We start from the raw sequence: 19,157 nt of genomic DNA on the forward strand, positions 1-19,157 counted from the left end.
CAACAAAATCAAGTGCTCTTAAAGTTCCAGACCAGGGAGCCTACTACTGCCGCCAGCTGTATCAGTACCACCTCTGCACGGTGGAAAACCAGGCAGATGTATCAATGCCCAAAGAAGCCGTCCATTCCTACACGTGGAGCGAAGTTGAAAGCTCCAAAGGAAGCAACCAAGTAGCCAGTGCGGTACATAAACACTTCGAAATGCTAAATTTAAAGGAATTAAAGAGGTGCGGTTAATAGCTGATGGCTGTGTTGGACAAAACAAGAACAGTACTGTGCTTGTGCTTTGCATGCTTCTTTGGTGGCTCCAGAATGAGGCGGCAGCAGGAGTCTTAGTAGTTTCCCTTGTGTTTCCTGACACAAGACAGTTTTTTAGCCCAGACAGGGCATTTGGCAGAATTGAAAACAATGTCAGACGACACGAAGAAATCCTGAATCCGCAAAGTTACCAAAGGATTTTTTCAAATCATGGCACTGAGTTAGAGCTTGAAAAACATTGGGACGCATATGACTGGAAGGCCTACTGCACAGCGGTGATGAAGTCGACTTCCAGCTTGCTGTTCAAGATAACCAAAATGAAGGTCTTCTACATTCAAAGAAATGCAGCTGGTAGGAGTCCTCAAATTAGAGCAGAACCCCACTATAAAGTTTCTGCATCAAATTTTTTCAGTGCTAAAGAGGGGAAGGTCCCTTGCACAAGCACCCATAAACTGCACTGTACACACACCATGTCGAAATAAAAGTCAGAGATGTGAGCAGCCTTCTTGTGAAGCGTTTTGGAAATTCATGGCAAGATAATGAAGAGTTTGCTTACTTCATTAGTGTCTTCAGGCGCACCCAAGAAAATAATCCTGCGGAACAATTCAAAGAGAGCTGCTTATGCTGCCAAGAAGACGCACCTGCTCTTCACATATAATTCTAGTCTAGTGTTCTTGAAGCACAGCAGTGCCCTGCTGCCAATGTTATTATGGCTTTTCTGCCAAAATTACATCAATGCTATTCTTGAAAGTCAATTTTAATAAAGCTTTCATAGCAATACCACATCAAATGCAGTGTTTCAATTAAATACGAGCCAAATTCAAAGTTCTCATCCTAATATTGGCCAAATCCGCCGCATAATTCATTACTTGTGGCCGTAAACTTGCCCTAGCTGACATGTAAAGCATATCATATAATAGCTTTGATAGCGTTGCATTTAGGTCTGGTAACAGATTTTCGCTTTTTTCTCAACTTCTGTTTACATGGATTTGACCCATTTCGAAAAATAACTCCTCAAAGTGCTGATTCGTTTCTCACCTTCCATGCCTGCCAAAGTCTCCTGCTCAACTACTAACGTATGACAGCTACATTGATTTCTTTTTTAATTCGTTTGGGTATTGAAAGGTGTTTTCTTCACAGGTGCCAGCATGCCTAGACTGAGGGAGAAGCCATACACACGAAAGAGAGCGTCGCTGGAAACAAAGACGATATTCGAGGACTTCGGGTCTCGCACCGGCAGCCAGCAGTGAACGGCTGGAAAAGTCGCAAGTCCAGAACCGTGCAGTGGCGCATATATGCCACACACATGCGTTAAAACGCACAGTCACACTGTTCCTGCGAACATTTGTGCGCCTTGTGATGCTAGCCACTGCACCAAGGCAACATCAGAAGTTCAGGCCAGTGGTTGCGACACTACGCGCAATAAGGACAATGTGCCTTGCTTCCCTGATGGATCGACTCTACATGACTCTTCGGGTGGTTGACTTGGCTGTGAGAGCGGCAGAACAGGATCCCTTAGGAGAGCTGTACACACAAGTCAGTGTGGGTTCTCTGGTAAGCAAAACCCTGGAGCCTACATTTGAATTAGCTACCGCGGATTCTTCATCGGCGCCCTGATTTTGCTGAAAAACTGTGCATTCAGGCCATTAAGGAAAATGTTACGTATACAGCGGTCACATCTCTGCTAAAGATGCTCAACACAAGTAGCTCTGACCCCTCATCTCTCCCAAATGACACTGGCACTTTGCTCTCTATGCCCAAGGGTACACAGCGTGCACCTGCTTTAACTGCAATGGCTCGTGAGCACGAAACTCACTTTTGCTTATAATACTATACAATACAATACAATCTTTATTGTGCATAAAGAAAACTAAGTACATATAGCAGGCCTACCGAAGCCTCAGAGGGCTTAACTGGCAGTGCCTGACAGTCAGGTCACAGAAAATTGCACAGAGTTAATAGCGGCGTTAGCTATTAGCGGGTCGGAGCAAAATGTTAAACAGTTATACAAAATGTTACATTAAACATCGACAATTCTAAGCAGTTTCTTAATCCCATGTCTTGTGTTTGCTTCTAACACAGGCGTTGCAGTGCAGAATAGAAAATGCCTTGTCGGAAGCATGTTTTAAGGGCAGCCATGTTTCTGTGTTATTTACCAATGACGGACCGCCAATTTCTAAGAGTTCTATCATGCAGTTATGGCCAATACAGTGCATGATTGATGAGCATGGCAGACTTTCCTCCTTTGTAGTCAGCATTTTTTCCGGCCCATCAATGACTGTTTCAGCAAATGATTTTCTGAGCCCCCTTGTCAGTGAGCTGAAACAGCTTCTTTAGCGTGGAATGGCTTTTGAGCAGTGAGTAATAGAGATTTCGTCAACATGTTTTGTTTTAGATGCACCAGCACGATCATTTGTTTTTCGAATTAAAGGACACACTCGGTATTCTGGGTGTCCAAGTGCACAGTAGAGGGCACATACAGGAGCAGTCAACTCTGCTTTTCAACAAGATCCTCCACTTTGCGCACTGATCACTCATTCAGGCATCAGACTGACCCTGACCCTCACCTGGGCACCTCAGTTTTGATGTCACTTCCCACAGACTGCATCGCCTCTGCACTCCTCGACTACAGGCACCTTTTATGTCTGGGCATTATAAAAAAGTTGCTTAGTGCTTGGTGGTCGTTTAGAGGTCCGTCTCGGGCCTGCAGAGCGCAGATGGTTGTTTAACTTAAACCTTTCTTTAGCTCCGTATGTTCCTAAAGAATCTTCCCGCAAACCTAGAAGTGTAGCAGAGGCTGAGTGTTGGAAGGCAACAGAATTCAGACTACTTCGTCTCAACACTGGGCCTGTAGTACTCCTGCCCGTTCTGCCTTCAGATCTTTACATGAACTTTCTTTCGCTGCACTGTGCAGTCTACATTCTGGCAAGTCCTAGCCTGTGCCAGCAGCATACTGATTATGTCGAGCCTCTTCTTCAGAACTTTATTAAAGCTTTTGAAAAATTTTATGGAAATGACCAGGTTTCCTACAATGTTCACTGTGTATTGCATACTGGAAATTATGTATGCAAGCATGGACCACTAGACCTGTTCAGCACATTTCCTTTCGAAAATAATATGCAGTTCCTCAAGCGGCTTCTAAAAAGTTGGAGTACTCCACTTTCCCAGCTATACAATCGCTTAAAGGAGCGAGACGGAAAAGTGGCGGCAACCCTTCATTCACCGAACATGGTTAAGTTAACAAAAGAACATTCAGATGGGCCTCTCTTAGCTACCTGTGCACCACACCAGTACAAACAGGCCATGGTTCCTGATAACTGCTGCGTAATGGATGGCTATGTCTTGACTGTAGACAGTTTCGCACACTTTAGAGCTACACAAGCACCCTGCATCATTGGTCGCGAATTCAAGCTGAAGGAAAACTTCTACGAAAAGTCATTTTCTTCTTGCACCATTGTTGTTTCTGTGGTTTTGCAGTTTTCTGATGCTAAATGTTGGCCATTAAGGAATGTGCGTAAGCCTGTCAGGTTACCCTGGCATGGCAAATTTGTTATGATTCCATTGCTGCACATGTCTTAATCGCAGGCGTTTTCGGTGCTACTGAAGTGATGTGGTCAAGATTATTTCCTTCATGTCATTTCTGTTGCTTTCACAGTTTAATAATGCTAATTGATATCTTCTTTTAGCTTTATTCTTTTTTTATTCCCTGTTTCAAACTCGAATGTCCGAGCAGGGTGGCAATAAGAATTTTTGTTCTGTTGTGCTATTGGAATTGCAAATTTTCCCCTTTTTTCCAGTGTATATATTGGGTATTTGAACAGTGTGCATATATGTGCTTTATGGTCCTTATATGTATAAGGTCACAATTAAAGTATAATTGTATTTGGAAGTGGGTGTAGGTCAATGTTTTGTTTATTTAAAGCAGAGTCACTATAGCAGAATGCATTCAAGCACTCGATCAATGTAATACGTATAACAATCAGGTGCTTGAATGTGTCCCGACCACTATTGTCGCTTCAAGGTATGTGTATATCTGGAATATCCGTTGGATGCTCTCTGGATTAATATCCTGAACGTCCCCTGAACATCCATGTTCTTCTGTGCAATATGCTCCAAAAGAGGGTGGAACAACAATCCCACAGTCGCACAGTTCATCGCAGCCTACAAACGGCTCATTGTTCACAATGAGGTGAAAGGGGGTCGAGCAAATTGTATGGCTTGACGACACCCGAATTTTGTATGTGAGCAGTGCGACAGACGCTCATGATGAGCTGGACATGACTGTGTCAAAGCAAAACGGTTGTGGAGATGTCCTGCATGGTAATGAGCTCTCTGAAGAAAGTGAACTTGAAAGGGGGACTGAACATCTTCCTTCACTGTCACCATACGCTGGCAACGCAAGTGGTTACATTGCAGGGTTTGTTTATCTGATGGTGCGAAGGTGGATACCTTCACCATTCAGGTGGTACCTTGTGCAATGTCTCGTTCGGCAACGGTGTCAAACAGAAGACCGTCTGCATTTTTCAAGCGGAAAAATCGTGGTAGTCTACAGATACCATCATATTCTACAATACACATCTGTTAAACAACAGAGAAAGTAATCCGGCGGCAAGACAAGCTACATGGCACCAGGCTTCCAAAAAAGGGGAACTTTGGAAGCCTGGAAGTAGACCTTCAGAAACAATACCGAGAGTTACAGGAGCACATGCTTGAGTCGGCCGCTGAGTCAAACCCCTTCGTGTGTCTCGTGAAGTGTGTAATTGCGTCATACATAAAGATTAGGATGCACCACACCGCGAAGAAACCGACTGCGAAAATTACTGGATGTAACATCCGCAATCAGTTGACTAAACTTATTCTTTTCAGTCACCAGTAAAAAAATGCATGCTCATGAACCACACATGGCTATGACAAATAAACGCACTGTTGTATTGTCATTGTTGCCCGGTTTCATACGAATATGTAGTGTTCGTCGGTGGTTTAACTTAGGCCCACCTCATTATCAGCAGAAAGTGAAGAGTAACTATTATACAGCACTGAAGGGGCTTGCCTGTCCTAGCGCTCAGGTTCCAACTTAGCCGTTGTTGCATATCACCAATTCAACAGCTTGGTGCCAATTCCAGTTGGGTCAAGGCTGTCATGATAAACAGATATATTTTAACCGATCACCATAAAATAGACCTCATTGTCTACGTGTTTCCTAAATCACTTAGTTAACTGTATATTGTTCTCGGTAAGTCCATTAGAGCTTAATGTGGTACACTTCATCTTTTTTAGTGCATAGTGGCAGTGCCATTTATCTCAACTGCGATCAGTGAGCAATATCCACTGATCATTCGTTCAAGAGCAGCTTTTACACTCTTCGCATTATAGAAATGGAGTGTTGGCAGTTTTCACTTTTGCGCTAAAGATTGCTGCTTATTAAATATTCAGTGCGTTGTAATTCTGAAAGGACCCGAAAATGCAGACATCTTGCTCTGCACAACTGTGCGACGACTTTCCGATATAGTTTAGGATAGAGAGGGTGGCGTTTCTGGAACCTTTCAACAGTATGCAAATATGAAACGACATGCACTGTTGCGTGAGTGTACACTGTAAATACAAGTGAGCCCATATGGCCGTTTTAACCGCTGACATGCTACTTTCCCCCCCTAGCTTAAAATGAGTACTCCCACGAGAAGTAAAATAAGCTAGAACCATCATTTTGAAGCGCAGTTGCACGGGAGACGCAGTTGCACTACGCCTCCCGTGCAACTGCTATGCTATATCTAATAGTCAGTGCTTGTACAGTGTTGTTATTTAACAGCCGGCTCTGTGCACTGGATGCCTCAACTTGTTTAATGTTTAATTACTTTGTTGCTGTGCCATTGGGTACAGATATTCAGTTTTGAGTTCTAGGTGCCAAAGTTGTGCTTTTCAACTCGGGATCGTATCACACTTAGGGAGTATTAATAACAAAATTTCTATTGCTGGTGAAAAAAAAAAGGCGGACTGATCAACCTGTGTCTAAGAAAAATGTGCTCGAAGTCCGCCATTGTCTATTATAAAAAGATACTACCTTGGTATTCAATGTCAGCAACACTCATTAATTATGCATTCTTTTGTCTGAAATAATTTGTCTTAGAAGCCATTCATTGTAGGAGATCACTAAACATTTCATAGCTTAAGTAGTGCATAAGTGCATGAGTTGGGCAAAGGTTTTAGTTTGTAAAGAGCAAAGCCATTAGGATATAAAATTTTGGCAAGCTTAGTTTAACAATAAGCTGAACATACATAACTTAATGTAGCAGCAGAAGTTCTCTAAGACAAAGTTTCGACCAGCTTTTTCATGTTCTATGCGATCATTTTAGTGTCTAATTTTTCTCCTTTATTTCAGGACTGCAGCTGCAGCCGTTTCATTTCCAGCTGTGAGGATGAAGCAGCTTCATAGCCGGACATCAGGCGCCTTCCATCAGTTTCCCTTTTCAGCAATAGAGGCCTTGGTATGCTCTTACCTAGAGTGTACTAGAATTGCTAAATTGTAAGAGAAATGTTTCAGTGTAGCCCATGTTTTGTTAACTGACAAGTAAATGGCATACGTCTGGAAACCAATGACCAGGTGAATTTTCCATGCACATAGATTATTTTGTACAACTGCTTCCTGCTTCTTTGGTTTCATTATGGCTTTTAGGAAGCATTCCAGAGTACTTAACTGTTTGCCTGTTGAAAAATTAAATCATTTGTCAACCAGCACTATGTGTCATTACTGTATAAGACCTTACTTTGTCAGTGTCCTTCATGCTGTTCCCAACTAAATACGAATATATACTCTTAATATGTATTTAATTAGAAAAATTTTCTCAATTTTAGGAAGAAGTCCGGCTGGCCCCAAGCTTGGTGTGAAATGAAGAAATGACACTCCTCATCCAATCATGCTTATTTGTCATCATAGCCAGTCTGTTAGCTTAATTTTTTGTTCTTCCTATTGAATTCTCACGAAAGGTACCAACTCTGTCATACATGAAAACAAAGTTTTGCCCTTGGGGGGACAGCCATGCACAAAGCCCTTGAGCTCATTCATATATAAGAAAGTGCAGCTCCTGCATGGAGCAACAGGTTGAATAAGATGAGGGTAAATGAAAAGATGGCGACATTAGTTATCAAGCGACATTAGTCATCAACAGTTCTCCGACAAAGGAAGTCTCAAGCTGGAGCCAACATTTTTACACAGGAACCAAATTGCTCCAGCGCAAGACATTCATGATTCAACCTGGCAAATTTCCTTGTCGAAAGATTTCTTCTAGCCTGAGACCTATATCCGTTCCACCACCCTCGACCAACAATACACCAATACATTTGGCAACCCACGGCAAGGTAACAAATTCACATTCAAAGAAAGGAAGTGTAGTGTGCACCCTGGAAGGTAGCATGAACAGTATTCTATTTACTTGAATGAAATGCAGATTTTCTTTCCAATTACTTTATTTTGATCCCCATTTTATAGTTGGAAAGTGTGGTTCCTCAGAGAAAATAATAATTCAAAGCTCACACAATTTTGCTCTTTATGTCTGTTAAATCTCTCCTGGCTGCTACACTACCAGCCCTGTCTGCAATTGCATAGCAGTGTTTTGAGTATGCATCCCAATTCAAAAGAATAGTTAGGCTTCTACCTCAGAATGTCTACTACTGCTTTGCAGCTCGAATTTTATATCTAGGTGGTGACTGTGATGCCATGTGCTTTTTAATAAGACCAATATGCTATTTGAAGTGCAATTAAATACAATCTCAAATGACCTCAGCTCGGGGGACGACACGATTGGAGGCCAATGTGATAACGAGGATTTGATTTCTGAAAATAAGGCACTTAAACATGAGAATGCACGACTAATTTCGTCTAAAGATGCTGCTATTGGATATGATCAGGGAAGGTACTTGTTCATGGCTGAATTTGCAATGTATTACATTGCTGGCTTTATATTTTGCACTGGGTACAGTGAAAGGTTGCTACTTGCACAATATTCAACTAAACATGGTAGCCGTGTATTTGCAGGCTTCTTTCACATTTGGAAAAACACTTATGTAGCAGGGATCGAGCAGCAGAAAGTTGTATCGCGAGTTTTTGATGTTCCTCTGCAATTTTCTCAATGGCACTATTAATCTAATTATGAGATTTGAGAAGTTGATTAATTAAAGCTCATTATCTAATTAGGAAGAATGAAGAAAGTCTGAGTATCTCCGAGAGACGGCAAACAACATTACCTTGATCCTGCCCAGCTACGTGGTATTTGCATATTTTTAATGTCTGGCTCAAGTTACGTGGGACACCCTGTATATAGCTATATATTAGTCTCAGTATTGTAAAATATTAAGCCAACACGTTTAAGTGTCTATGCTGGTTTTTAGGGCCTTAATGTCTGGTCGACACCTACTCACATATAAGCCAAAGCATTTGATTCACTGCAGGTTGTCAAGGAGGAACATTATCATGAGCCTGAGCAAGCACTCAAAGGCTTTATATATACTTATGCCTTGCCACATGCTTTCTTTCTAACCTAATGTTCCAGCTTTCACATGGTGCTACTGTGGTAGACATTAATTCTTATATGCCTTTAACTTTCTCTTGCACCTGGAATCTGCCAGTGATGATCTTGGGGACATGCCTCTCCTTTCATCATTGCAAAAGGTATAATTTTCTGTGGCACCATACTCGAGCAAGCATTCCCAGTTCAAAACTTGTTTTGTGCAGGAGGCTGTTTTCTTACTGCAAAGAGCTTCAACATATGCATTGACACCCTGCCAGCGATGCATGGAACCAACCCATGGCAGGCTTTTAAGCTCATGTTTTTTCATGCACTTTGCTTTCAATGTTGCTTACTCCAAGGACACAAGCCTCTGCTTGAAGTTCACACAGCGGTAAGTACCTAGTTCACTTGTTAACTGAGCTGCGACAACCTTTCATGCTTTGATTTTTGCACTTCTCACATGTGGAGTGATGATCAACAATATAGGCATATTCATTTATCATAGGACCCTCTTACGATATTGCTGATATGTACAAAAGCAATATTGATAATGTTTGCTGGATCCAAACAGCTAATCAGCTGTGGAATCAAATTTGGATGATGCTGTTGCTTTTTGCTTTTCAGCAATGAATGCATCTTTTGCTGCCACACAAATTTCAATGAATTGGGAAAGTGCCACAAAATGGATTTTTTCTGAGAACAATTTGCATGGAGTTGTTTTTAATATCCATTTAACACCCAGTGATGGTGTTTGGTGAACAGTTTCTATCCAATTAACAAAACATTAGGCTTGTTAAAATGCAAGTGATCACTTAGGAAAGGTTAATTTTGGATTGGAGGTGGCTGGTTTTGTACTGAACACTTAATACTAAAATGTGGGCTTTATATTAATCAAACTTTGGGGTGGTTGGGGGGCAGCAAGCTTGTTATTTTTTTGAAGAAAAGGAATATATTTTCACTATGCGAAGTGTAACGACATTCTATCCTTGCAGCAGAAAGAACCATTGCAGGTGTGAATCCTGGCAGAGGAGCAAATGTGAAGCACACAAAGAAAAAAGAAGCATTGCCTCTCTCCAAAAGTTGCTTCCCTCACCACATCATTCCAAGACTACAAGTTTTAACTGTTCTAAAATTTCACAACTTTCTACATAAATGTTTTATAGTAACATTGTAATAATACAAATAGCCTATTTCATGCCTTATATCTTGTTGCTTGTATCTTACCGCTTCATGCAGTACAAGTGTTTAAGCAAGGCACAAGTTGCTAGTCTGCACTTTCTTTATGCATATACTTGGTGCTACAGTTTCATGACCGGTTGTATTCCTTGTATTGCTACTTTCTGTACTGTACAGTTTGCTCAAGACCCTTTCCTTATGTATAAACTTGCCATTACAGTTTAGTGACTGGTTGTATTGATTGTAATACTAATTTGTATGTTGTATAAATATTTGAATCTTTATATTTATTTAGTTGCAGGGTTGGATGTACTAAGTGGAATGAATCAATGTTTTATGCATACACTGTGAAAATGCAAGCACTGTATCATGCCCTATGTCTTGTTGCTTGCATGTCGCTGCTTCATGCAGTACTAGTGTCAGGCAGATGCTTGTTGGCCGAGTTAAGGCTGTTTCACATGCTGCGACTGGAACGACTAAAATCGGTGCAGTCGCACGCGTCGCAATCCAATTTTTAGAGGGCCCATTCCACATGATTGCGATTTCAACAATGCGACTGGTGCGACGCCAGGGTTGCTTACTGCCAGGTTTCGTGGTACACGCTGCATAATTCTTTTATTGTAATGAATAAAATGTTTACATTATAATATTATTGACTTTTCTTGATTAGGAGCAAATAATATGCATGTTTAGTAATTTAAGAATGTGTTAAGATTTGCTTTGTAGTGCGCAACGGCAGTTTCTGAAGTTCAGTGCGACATGGCGCACGTAAACAGCTGTTTGCAGGTGGTTCTGCGCTGTGTGTTGTCTCATCTGCCTTCTATGAACGTTTAATTCTGCCTGCACTACAACAATCTACAAGATGGCCTATTGACAACTTTATATAGCTATCCTCACCGCATATGCGGTATTCGGAATTCGGCTGCCATGAAGCCGTCGTGCAGATGATCTGCGCGATTACTGGATGTGGAATGAAAATTGTGTTGTGAAATTCAACTTTAGAGCTAGCCCGGTTCGTCAATCGCTGTTCATGTGCTGTGAATATATATATATGGGAAGCCTTTCTAAATATTTCTAAAGGCACAAAAGCCCACACATCAAATTTTTTTAGCAGTTACTGTGACTTTTATAGAAACCTGCACGTTGTAACATAACATGCTAAAAGACATGCTTCTCGTCCACGCTGTTGTCCTGTGTCTCGCGCTGGTAGTATACTCTGAACTTCTAAGAAGACTACATCGACACGCACTCTCCATAATGCAGGATTGTAGGCCCACAGCAGGCAAACTTGATGTAGGGTTTTCAGCTTTCTGCTCAGCCTCGCACGGCGCTCACGGTTAGCCTGTTTTGTGGAAATAAATATTATTATTATATTATTAATGGTATTGCATATTGTAGTTTTTTCACTGTAATTTATTATAGCAATCATCCAGATTTTTTAAGCTAGTCATGCATTTAACCTGTATTAGATCAACGTTGTTACGACATGCTACGAAGTAATTGCAAACTAGATTGCTCAGACAGAGAAAGTACCTTATTTACTCACATAATGATCGCACTCGTGTAATGACCGCACCCCTGAATTTTGTCAAAATCCTTTTTTTTTTCTTTCCTGTGTAATGATCGCACCCTGAAATTGTCACAGCGATATGTCGTGTGCCAAGTCTAGCTAATGATGATCGCGCTTACCATCTGTCGAATGCAACACGAACGACCATTGAAGACGAAGTTGAGAGTATGACGGAAGCCTGTCTTACTTTAAAGGAAGAGGTCTGGACACCGACCAAAAGTGGTTTAAAAGAGTTATTGACGTTTCGGTTCCCCCACGGGAGCCTTGTTCACAATGAAAGAAGCGGCAGAGCTGGCGCCCCTTTTTATGTGCGTCTCAAAACATGATTAAGGCACCTGGCATACATGGGCGGCAGATTGCCTTCGTTGCGATTAAGAGTGTGCGCCATGGTTTGGATGATTAGGGACTCAACATAAAGACACGAAGAATGATTTCGCTCCTTCGCAATCACACAAGATTCCTAATAACTTAATAACCTAATCATCCAAACCACGGCACACACTCTTAATCGCAACGAAGGCAATCTGCCGCCCATGTTTGCCAGGTGCCTTAATCATGTTTTGAGACGCACATAAAAAGGGGCGCCAGCTCTGCCGCTTCTTTCATTGTGAACAAGGCTCCCGTGGGGGAGCCGAAACGTAAATAACTCTTTTAAACCATTTTTGGTCGGTGTCCAGACCTCTTCCTTTTAAGTATGACTATTGAAGACATGCCAAGCGGTCTGCATGCACCGAACATTCTTAATAGATGCCCCATTTCATTCCTTTCATCACTTTCATCACTTTCCACACTTCCATGAAAAAAAAAAAGGAGCTGCAACCAAACTTGCCTCAGCTTTATTATCTGTAGGCTTTATAATGGGTGTGGTCAACAAAAACATAAAGGGTGCCTTTAGGTTCTTCTTGTCTGCACTCGTGGGCACGCAACAAATCGTGAGTGGTAGAGATAGTGGCTACATTTACACTGATACGTTAGAAGTGTACCCTATTTATATGCCGATGCTTGTAACACAACGATATTCACCCACCCTTAGTGGAAACGTGCCATATTAGGATAGCAGTGAAGACAAATGGCACAGTTTCCGCAACATGCCTGCCATGTGTTTCTATGTCCCTGGGAGCTAAGCATGCCTATCTCTATTTCTGATCCCTCAATGTGGACATGGCTACATTATAATTATTGTCGCAAACTTGCCGATGTTAACGACATTATTCATTACTGATACAGAAGAAATTGTTTCAATACGCATAATGTACTCACAAGTTCAGCGCGTTCGGCTTGCTCCGTCATCGACTGACATTCTGCCGCATTCAAACCACAAACAACTCGTAGCACTGAATGCTACTCATCGAGTTCTCCCCATATGCTTGGCTATGCAATGTAATGTATCTGAACGTTTTGCCAAGCTTGTAGCAAAATTTCAGTCACACACACATTGTTCTTCAAGCTCTTTCATTGTCACTTTGGCACTAATCAGACAAACAGCTTCAGCATGTACTCAGTTCAGCAGCTATGGCGCGTCAAGTAACAGGCAGAGTGACAGTTGACAGTGACAAATGGCAGTTTGTTGTCTAAGCCTGCCACTATGCCTGCTCAGTAGCTGCAGCACACTCCCTGTGCATGTTGGCGTGCTATTTTCCAAAGTTTGGTTTCTTTTTAACTACCTTGTATAGTGCAGCGTGAGCTTTCTTTAAGTACAAGCATTGATAACTGACCTAGCTAATGTTGTTGAATATGCACACAGGTGTGCAAAGATTTGAACAATGCCCTTCTTTGCAGATACATGTTATTGTGCTCTTCATTTGCTCACTTTTATTGTGGAATTAAAGGACTATTTTTCTCTGTCCTCTTGGACAGCTACTTTAGCATCACAGCCACCTCCCTTGAGTATGTCATTACCAAATACAGGTGTCCTATTTCTGCAAATTCGGGCTTCTGAAATGGTTATCTGGAGATGAAAACTGGACGGCACACAACGAGAAGTTAGTTGTGGGCGCATCTTGCGATGTACCATCACGTTTAGTGTGACCTGCAATGTGAGAGCACTTTGCCATGCATTCTCATGTAGCTTACATTGAGTGCAATAGTATTTCAGTTGCAGTAACATGACCACTTTGCTTCTAATCAGCACTGCAGTAATGCAAAGCTGCAGGTAACTTTTTGGTGTTTTAACATACCCCACTTACTACGATTAACTCTATGTGCTACACTTGCTGTATGAAAGGTGCTGTATGCTACTTCTGAAAACAAAACTAATCTCTTGAGCTCGAGGTGCCTTAACTACAATAAGCAATAACACAGTCCATCATATACTTCCTCCAGCAGGAAGTAGAAACTGTGACTGCGATGTAGGTGAGTGATGTGAAAAGACCAAACATATCCGTGCATTGAAAGTGGGCAGGCTGGGCTTGCTGAAACCAAGACAAGGCATCTGCTAGTCTAGATAAAATGTGATTAGGTTTAGCAATTGAAAAAATTGAATTGAATAATTGAGAAAAAAAAAAGCATGAGCACTGCCAAACACTGAATGGGCAGAGGGCAAATTTGCCTGATTCATGACGGGTCACCAAACGATAAATTTGTCTCTTCATTTCATGTGTAACATTTTTACATGCATGTTTACACTGCAAATTGTAACTAGTGTTTGGTGTTTTACTGTCTTTTTCATTATTTGCATATCCAGTCATTTTGAAAATAAGTTCCACACTGACTTCACTATTCTGCAATAGAGAAGTGGTATTGTATAGGATTTTCAAAGCTAGAGCACAGTGCTTCTTCACCGGTAACTTAGTGATGTGCCAAATGACAAAGTGCAAAAGTTTTCAAGTTTGTTGTTTGAAGCAATCTCTTGTGGCTACACAATTGCCACTGTAAAGTTTCACGCTTTGGGATGTGCGTGATGCAGTGACCACGTCAACATGATGAAAGGCAAAATGTGTACTTTTGTATTGCTCTTATATAACCACATCATGAGGAAGAAAATGGGAAACGGCACAGCTCGTGCCCAGTGAAAAGAGTAATGCAGGACGCACCGGTAGACATCTTATGAAAATGATATACATCCTTGTCTTCTTGAAGAAATATGTTATTACAATAGTACTAATGCAGGGCATATGACCTATGAGCAGTCACAGAAGAGTTCGTGGCAGCAGATGGAAATTATGGACGTATTACACATCTTGGGAAGGCCTCGTCTGGCTACTGCACTTTCGCACTGAAGTTGGGGGGGCTGGTGCCATAAGATGCATTTTGGTACACACCAATGTTTTGCCTCAAGTGGGACTTTCTCTTTTTGTAAGCTGTCTTGTTTCCCTCGAAGCAGATCTTTCTGCTGATATAAGCCTTTAGATGCTCCGATACGCACTTTGGCTGCTCTATAGGGTTGCTCCAAAAAGGCCTCAGCCAATCACATCTCTGTAAACTTGGTCATGACTTTGAGGTTTCTGTTTCATGATTAGAGCAGTGCTGCAAACAAGTTGGTGGTGGCATTATCTATCACAGCATAACAATATGCTAACAACAGTAATAGTATGCAAGATAATTCGGAAATACCCGTTCGAATCTTTATTTAATGTCAGTGTGTGGAAAGAGTCTACAAGACAAATATTTGTATGATAATTATAGATACGTCTGGCCTTTTTGTTTGTGTAGGACATCGGGCAATTATACACCCAATCAGGCAAGCCAGTCAGTGAGCGCTGCAAGCCAGCCAGTGAGCACAGCAAGCCATCTGCCAAGACCTGCAAGCCACCCAGTGAGGCCAGCAAGCGCAACTGCTCGCTCTCAGCCGAGTGCACAGGAGTTTCTCGGCAGCATTGTGCAATTTGAGGATATAGATAGGGATGTTTTACTAGGAGGCTCTGGGCACTCAGGACATAATCTTGGAAACACCCTCCCGACCATCACTTTGCCAGCTGCAAACCCATGCAGTTCCAACTGCTGCACTTGGGAGTCGTCACAAAAATGCTTTTACCCCCCAGCGCAAAGGCAGCAAAACAAAACACAATGAGAATAGTGAAACAGATGCACATTTCGGCGACCTTTGCAAAGTTCTGAAGAAAATGGAGCGACGCAATGAACACGAGCATTTTGGGCTGTGTCTGGCCAAATACATGGAGAGCGTGCCTGAAGAAAGGCAGTTAGCACTGAATATAAGAATGCTCGAACTTGTAAAAGAATTTGCAGACTATTAACTTAAATTTTCATTAGTGTGTTTCTTTATTTCAATATACAGTTAAACCTGGATGTAACGAACCTATATGTAACGAATTCCTGGATTTAACGAAGTTTTTGAATTCCCCAACGCTGCCCCCATTGAAGCCCATGTATTTTCGACCTTGATGTAACGAACGCGTTGCGGCGGTTAGCCTTGATGTAACGAACTCCCAAAGCTGATCAGTCATTACGTTTTGCACTTTTAAGGAAAATTCGGCCGAAGAAATGCTCTAGATTATTGAATATTAATATTGTAAGGAGCCAGCAGCTACGCGAACGCCAGGGATTGCTGCGACCGAGCAAAGTTAGCGATGATGATGATGATGGCGGCAACTAGCGCCGCTCCGTGCCTAACATAGCAGTCTTTTCAGGCTTTGCTTGTCTAGCGTGACGCCAGGTGGCATTGGTATCGGCAGCTGATTTCTCTTTCAGATTTATTTTGTTACGTATGGATTTGAGGACAAGCATTCTTATTTAGCGATTTTTATTTGTTTCAACGGCTTAGGTGCACTTATGTGTAAGAATTCACTTGAAAAGCAACGCTGATAGCCGGTTCTTTCATTGCCAGGGCGCGGGAAGGGAGAGGGACGATGACGAACGACACTCCATGACGAACGACATGCGTCACTTTTTTTTTCTTTCTCTATGGATGCGTTGCATTCGCCATTTTGAGTGTTGTCCTGCGTTCTGCACGTGTGCGTGTGTCAAATGTGCCCTGGTACTGGTTTGTCCGACTTGTTTTGGAGGTGCTAGGCCTGCCTGTCGGCGTGTAGTCGTGCGTCTCCGCTTCTAACTACGTCATCGGTTGGTCGTGATGAGTTCTGCTGCCAGAAAACGAAAAGTTCTGTCTTTTGAAGACAAACTCGCAATTTTAAATGCTGTCTCCGTGGGTGAGAAGAAGAAGGACGTTGCCGCCCGTTTCAGCATTCCAGCGAGCACACTATCAACGATTTTGAGTGCGGAACACAGCATCAGAAACGCAGTGGAGTCGGGAACAAGCTCGAAGAAAAAAAGACTGAAGCTGTCCACATACACTGATGTGGACAAGGCAGTGTTCACGTGGTTTTTGGACACGAGAGCCAGAAATGTACCCATAAGTGGTGCGATCTTGCAACAGAAGGCAAAGGATTTTGCGTGTATCTTGGGCCATGATGATTTCAAGGCAAGCAACGGGTGGCTGCAGGGATTTAAGAGCCGGCATGGTGTCGTCGGAAGAGTAATCAGCGGCGAATCTGCCTCCGCAGACAGCGATGCTGCTGCTTCGTGGGTGGCTGACGAGCTGCCTGGAATCCTGAGTCGCTTCGAGGCGGCTGATGTCTACAATGCCGACGAGACGGCTCTATTTTATCAGATGCTTCCGGGCCGCACGCTAGCGTTAAAAGGCGATGACTGCCGCGGTGGAAAGCAGAGCAAGCTCCGCATAACGATTCTGCTGTGTGCCAACCTCGACGGCACAGACAAGCGAGTCCCGCTAGTTGTCGGCAAAAGTGCCCATCCCAGGTGTTTTAAGGGGACGAAGCGTATGCCCGTGAAGTATGTGGCGAATTCCAAAGCTTGGATGACTCGGCCAATATTTTCTGAGTGGTTGAAGGAATTTAACCAGGACGTCAAGCGGCAAGGCCGTCAAGTTTGCCTACTGCTGGACAATTGCTCGGCGCACCACGTCGAGGGCCTGCAGCTGTCGAACATCGAACTGCATTACTTCCCGGCCAACTGCACGTCTCTAATACAGCCCCTGGACAAAGGGGTCATTAACAGTTTTAAATGCTGTTACCAGCGCCGACTAATCCGGAAGATACTTCTCGACATCCGTCTGGAACGGGAGATGAAGATCGACATTTATCAAGCAGTCGAGATGCTTGCTGCCTCCTGGCAAGAGGTCAGGGCAGAAGTTATCGTGAATTGCTTTTTAAAGGCCGGAATAGCCAAAAACGCACGGGCTGGTGCCGACGAGGAGGAGGAGGAAGACCTTTCTACTCCGTCCGATGTGGCCGAAGCGTGGAACGAGCTATGCACTAACGGTGGTGTACCTGACGACGTTGAACTGACTGACTTTTTGTTTGCCGACAACGCCGCCGTGGCTACAGAAGAAATGTCTGATGCAGCAGTAGCTGAAAGCATGCAAAATCCCGATGGCGGTGATGATGGTGCCTGTGAGGCAGATCCGTGTGACGTGCCTTCTGCAAAGGAGGTGATGAACGCAATGGACGTTATGCGCCGTTTCGTCGGCTCGCTCGACGATGAAGGAGCTCTACACGATTTAGCTTCTTTGGAGCGGCGTGTTGTGCCGTCACTTGTGCCGAAGAAGCAAACGGAAATCACGCAGTTTTTTGGTGTAAAATAAATGCTTGAAGGGTGAGTTCACCTTCGTGGATATATTGAGCTATTTGGTTTCGTTTCTGCATCATTCGTACGAGCCTTCACGCGAAACCTGCATGTAACGAAAACCTGTATGTAACGAAAAATTGCGAGCTTTTGTCAACTTCGTTATGTCCAGGTTTAACTGTATAAGAAAAGGCTAAATGCATTTACACAGTGAACTGTTAAATAAGAAGAAAAAACGATGTGAAGAGAAAGGAGGAGTAACAAATAGCCGTCACTAAACCAGCTTTGCGTACTGCAGCTAAATGTAGGCTTTTAATTTTTCATTTATTATTTATTCACGGAGTAAATGTTCGGGGAAGGGGAGTGTCAGTTCACTAATGAGCAGCCAGTATGCTTAAAGGGATCATAAACGCAAATGTTAAGTCAAGCTAAAGTAATACATTGCTTGAGGACATCCTCTGGCGTCAATATTGTAGAGGATGTGAGGTAAATGTAGTTTATGAGTTTATGAACTTTGTTCTTGCTGGGATATTTATTTATAATCAAGTCATGAAAAATGTTAAAACAAAGTTTGTAACGAATTTTTGCAGAATGTAATTATTTAATTACTTAACACTTCCATTGCAATATTAGAGAGCTTTAGTTTTGGGGACGCAAGCGGCTTGCGTAAGCAAGAACTAGGGGTGACAGTACTGGCACAGAGCTGGCATGGTCGTGAACGTGCGCTGACAGGCCACTTGCAGATGACGTGCAATGCGAGCACTGCATTGCACTGCACGCGCAAGCGTTGATGTCGATGACGTGCGGACACTGTTGTCGCTGTTTTTAGGAACCCTTATACATCTAAAAACGTTCAACTGTTACTTCAAAGGCAAAAGAAATGTTGAAACTAGCGTATATCCACTAATTATATGTGCTTCTTATACCATTCTCATATATGTGGTCCTTAGACCACAAGGTCACTGTATTTAGCTAAGTTGACAGCACACTGTTTTAGGCCGTACTAAGCAAAATGGTGAAGGCACAGTGCACCGCAGCCGAGGAGCGAGCACCGGCCCACGTCAGACCTTGTGTCCAGTGGTTGTGAGCCCTTTTCCTCCAACCATCAAGCGT

At 42.8% G+C, this 19,157-nt stretch overlaps 2 protein-coding genes and 1 long non-coding RNA gene across 21 annotated transcripts in view; 2 read left to right on the forward strand and 1 right to left on the reverse strand.

Annotated features, from left to right (window-relative positions):
* The window catches only part of LOC135914190 (gastrula zinc finger protein XlCGF52.1-like), a 200,387-nt gene that overhangs the window by 135,167 nt on the left and 46,063 nt on the right, over nt 1-19,157 (reverse strand). For 5 of the 19 annotated variants that reach the window (XR_011512877.1, XR_011512876.1, XM_070535977.1 and 2 more), the window contains exon 3: nt 814-850. The exons of the other annotated variants lie outside the window; for them this stretch is intronic. Coding sequence is in view for 3 of the 5 variants with exons in the window: in XM_070535977.1 (XP_070392078.1) it covers nt 814-850 (37 nt within the window). In the remaining 2 variants the exon portion in view is untranslated. The remainder of the gene's footprint in view (nt 1-813; nt 851-19,157) is intronic. 19 annotated transcript variants of the gene reach the window in all.
* LOC139057559 (uncharacterized) lies at nt 6,682-11,706 on the forward strand. Its single transcript, XR_011512898.1, has 5 exons — nt 6,682-6,855; nt 7,107-7,195; nt 8,877-8,919; nt 8,983-9,149; nt 9,751-11,706. It is a non-coding gene; the product is annotated as an uncharacterized lncRNA (long non-coding RNA).
* Nucleotides 16,390-18,063, forward strand: LOC139057085 (tigger transposable element-derived protein 6-like). The gene has a single exon (XM_070534872.1). It carries the CDS (start codon nt 16,534-16,536, stop codon nt 18,061-18,063), a length of 1,530 nt encoding a protein of 509 aa, XP_070390973.1. The 5' UTR covers nt 16,390-16,533.

Source organism: Dermacentor albipictus, chromosome 3 (genome assembly GCF_038994185.2).
Source record: "Dermacentor albipictus isolate Rhodes 1998 colony chromosome 3, USDA_Dalb.pri_finalv2, whole genome shotgun sequence".
Classification (NCBI taxonomy): domain Eukaryota; kingdom Metazoa; phylum Arthropoda; class Arachnida; order Ixodida; family Ixodidae; genus Dermacentor; species Dermacentor albipictus.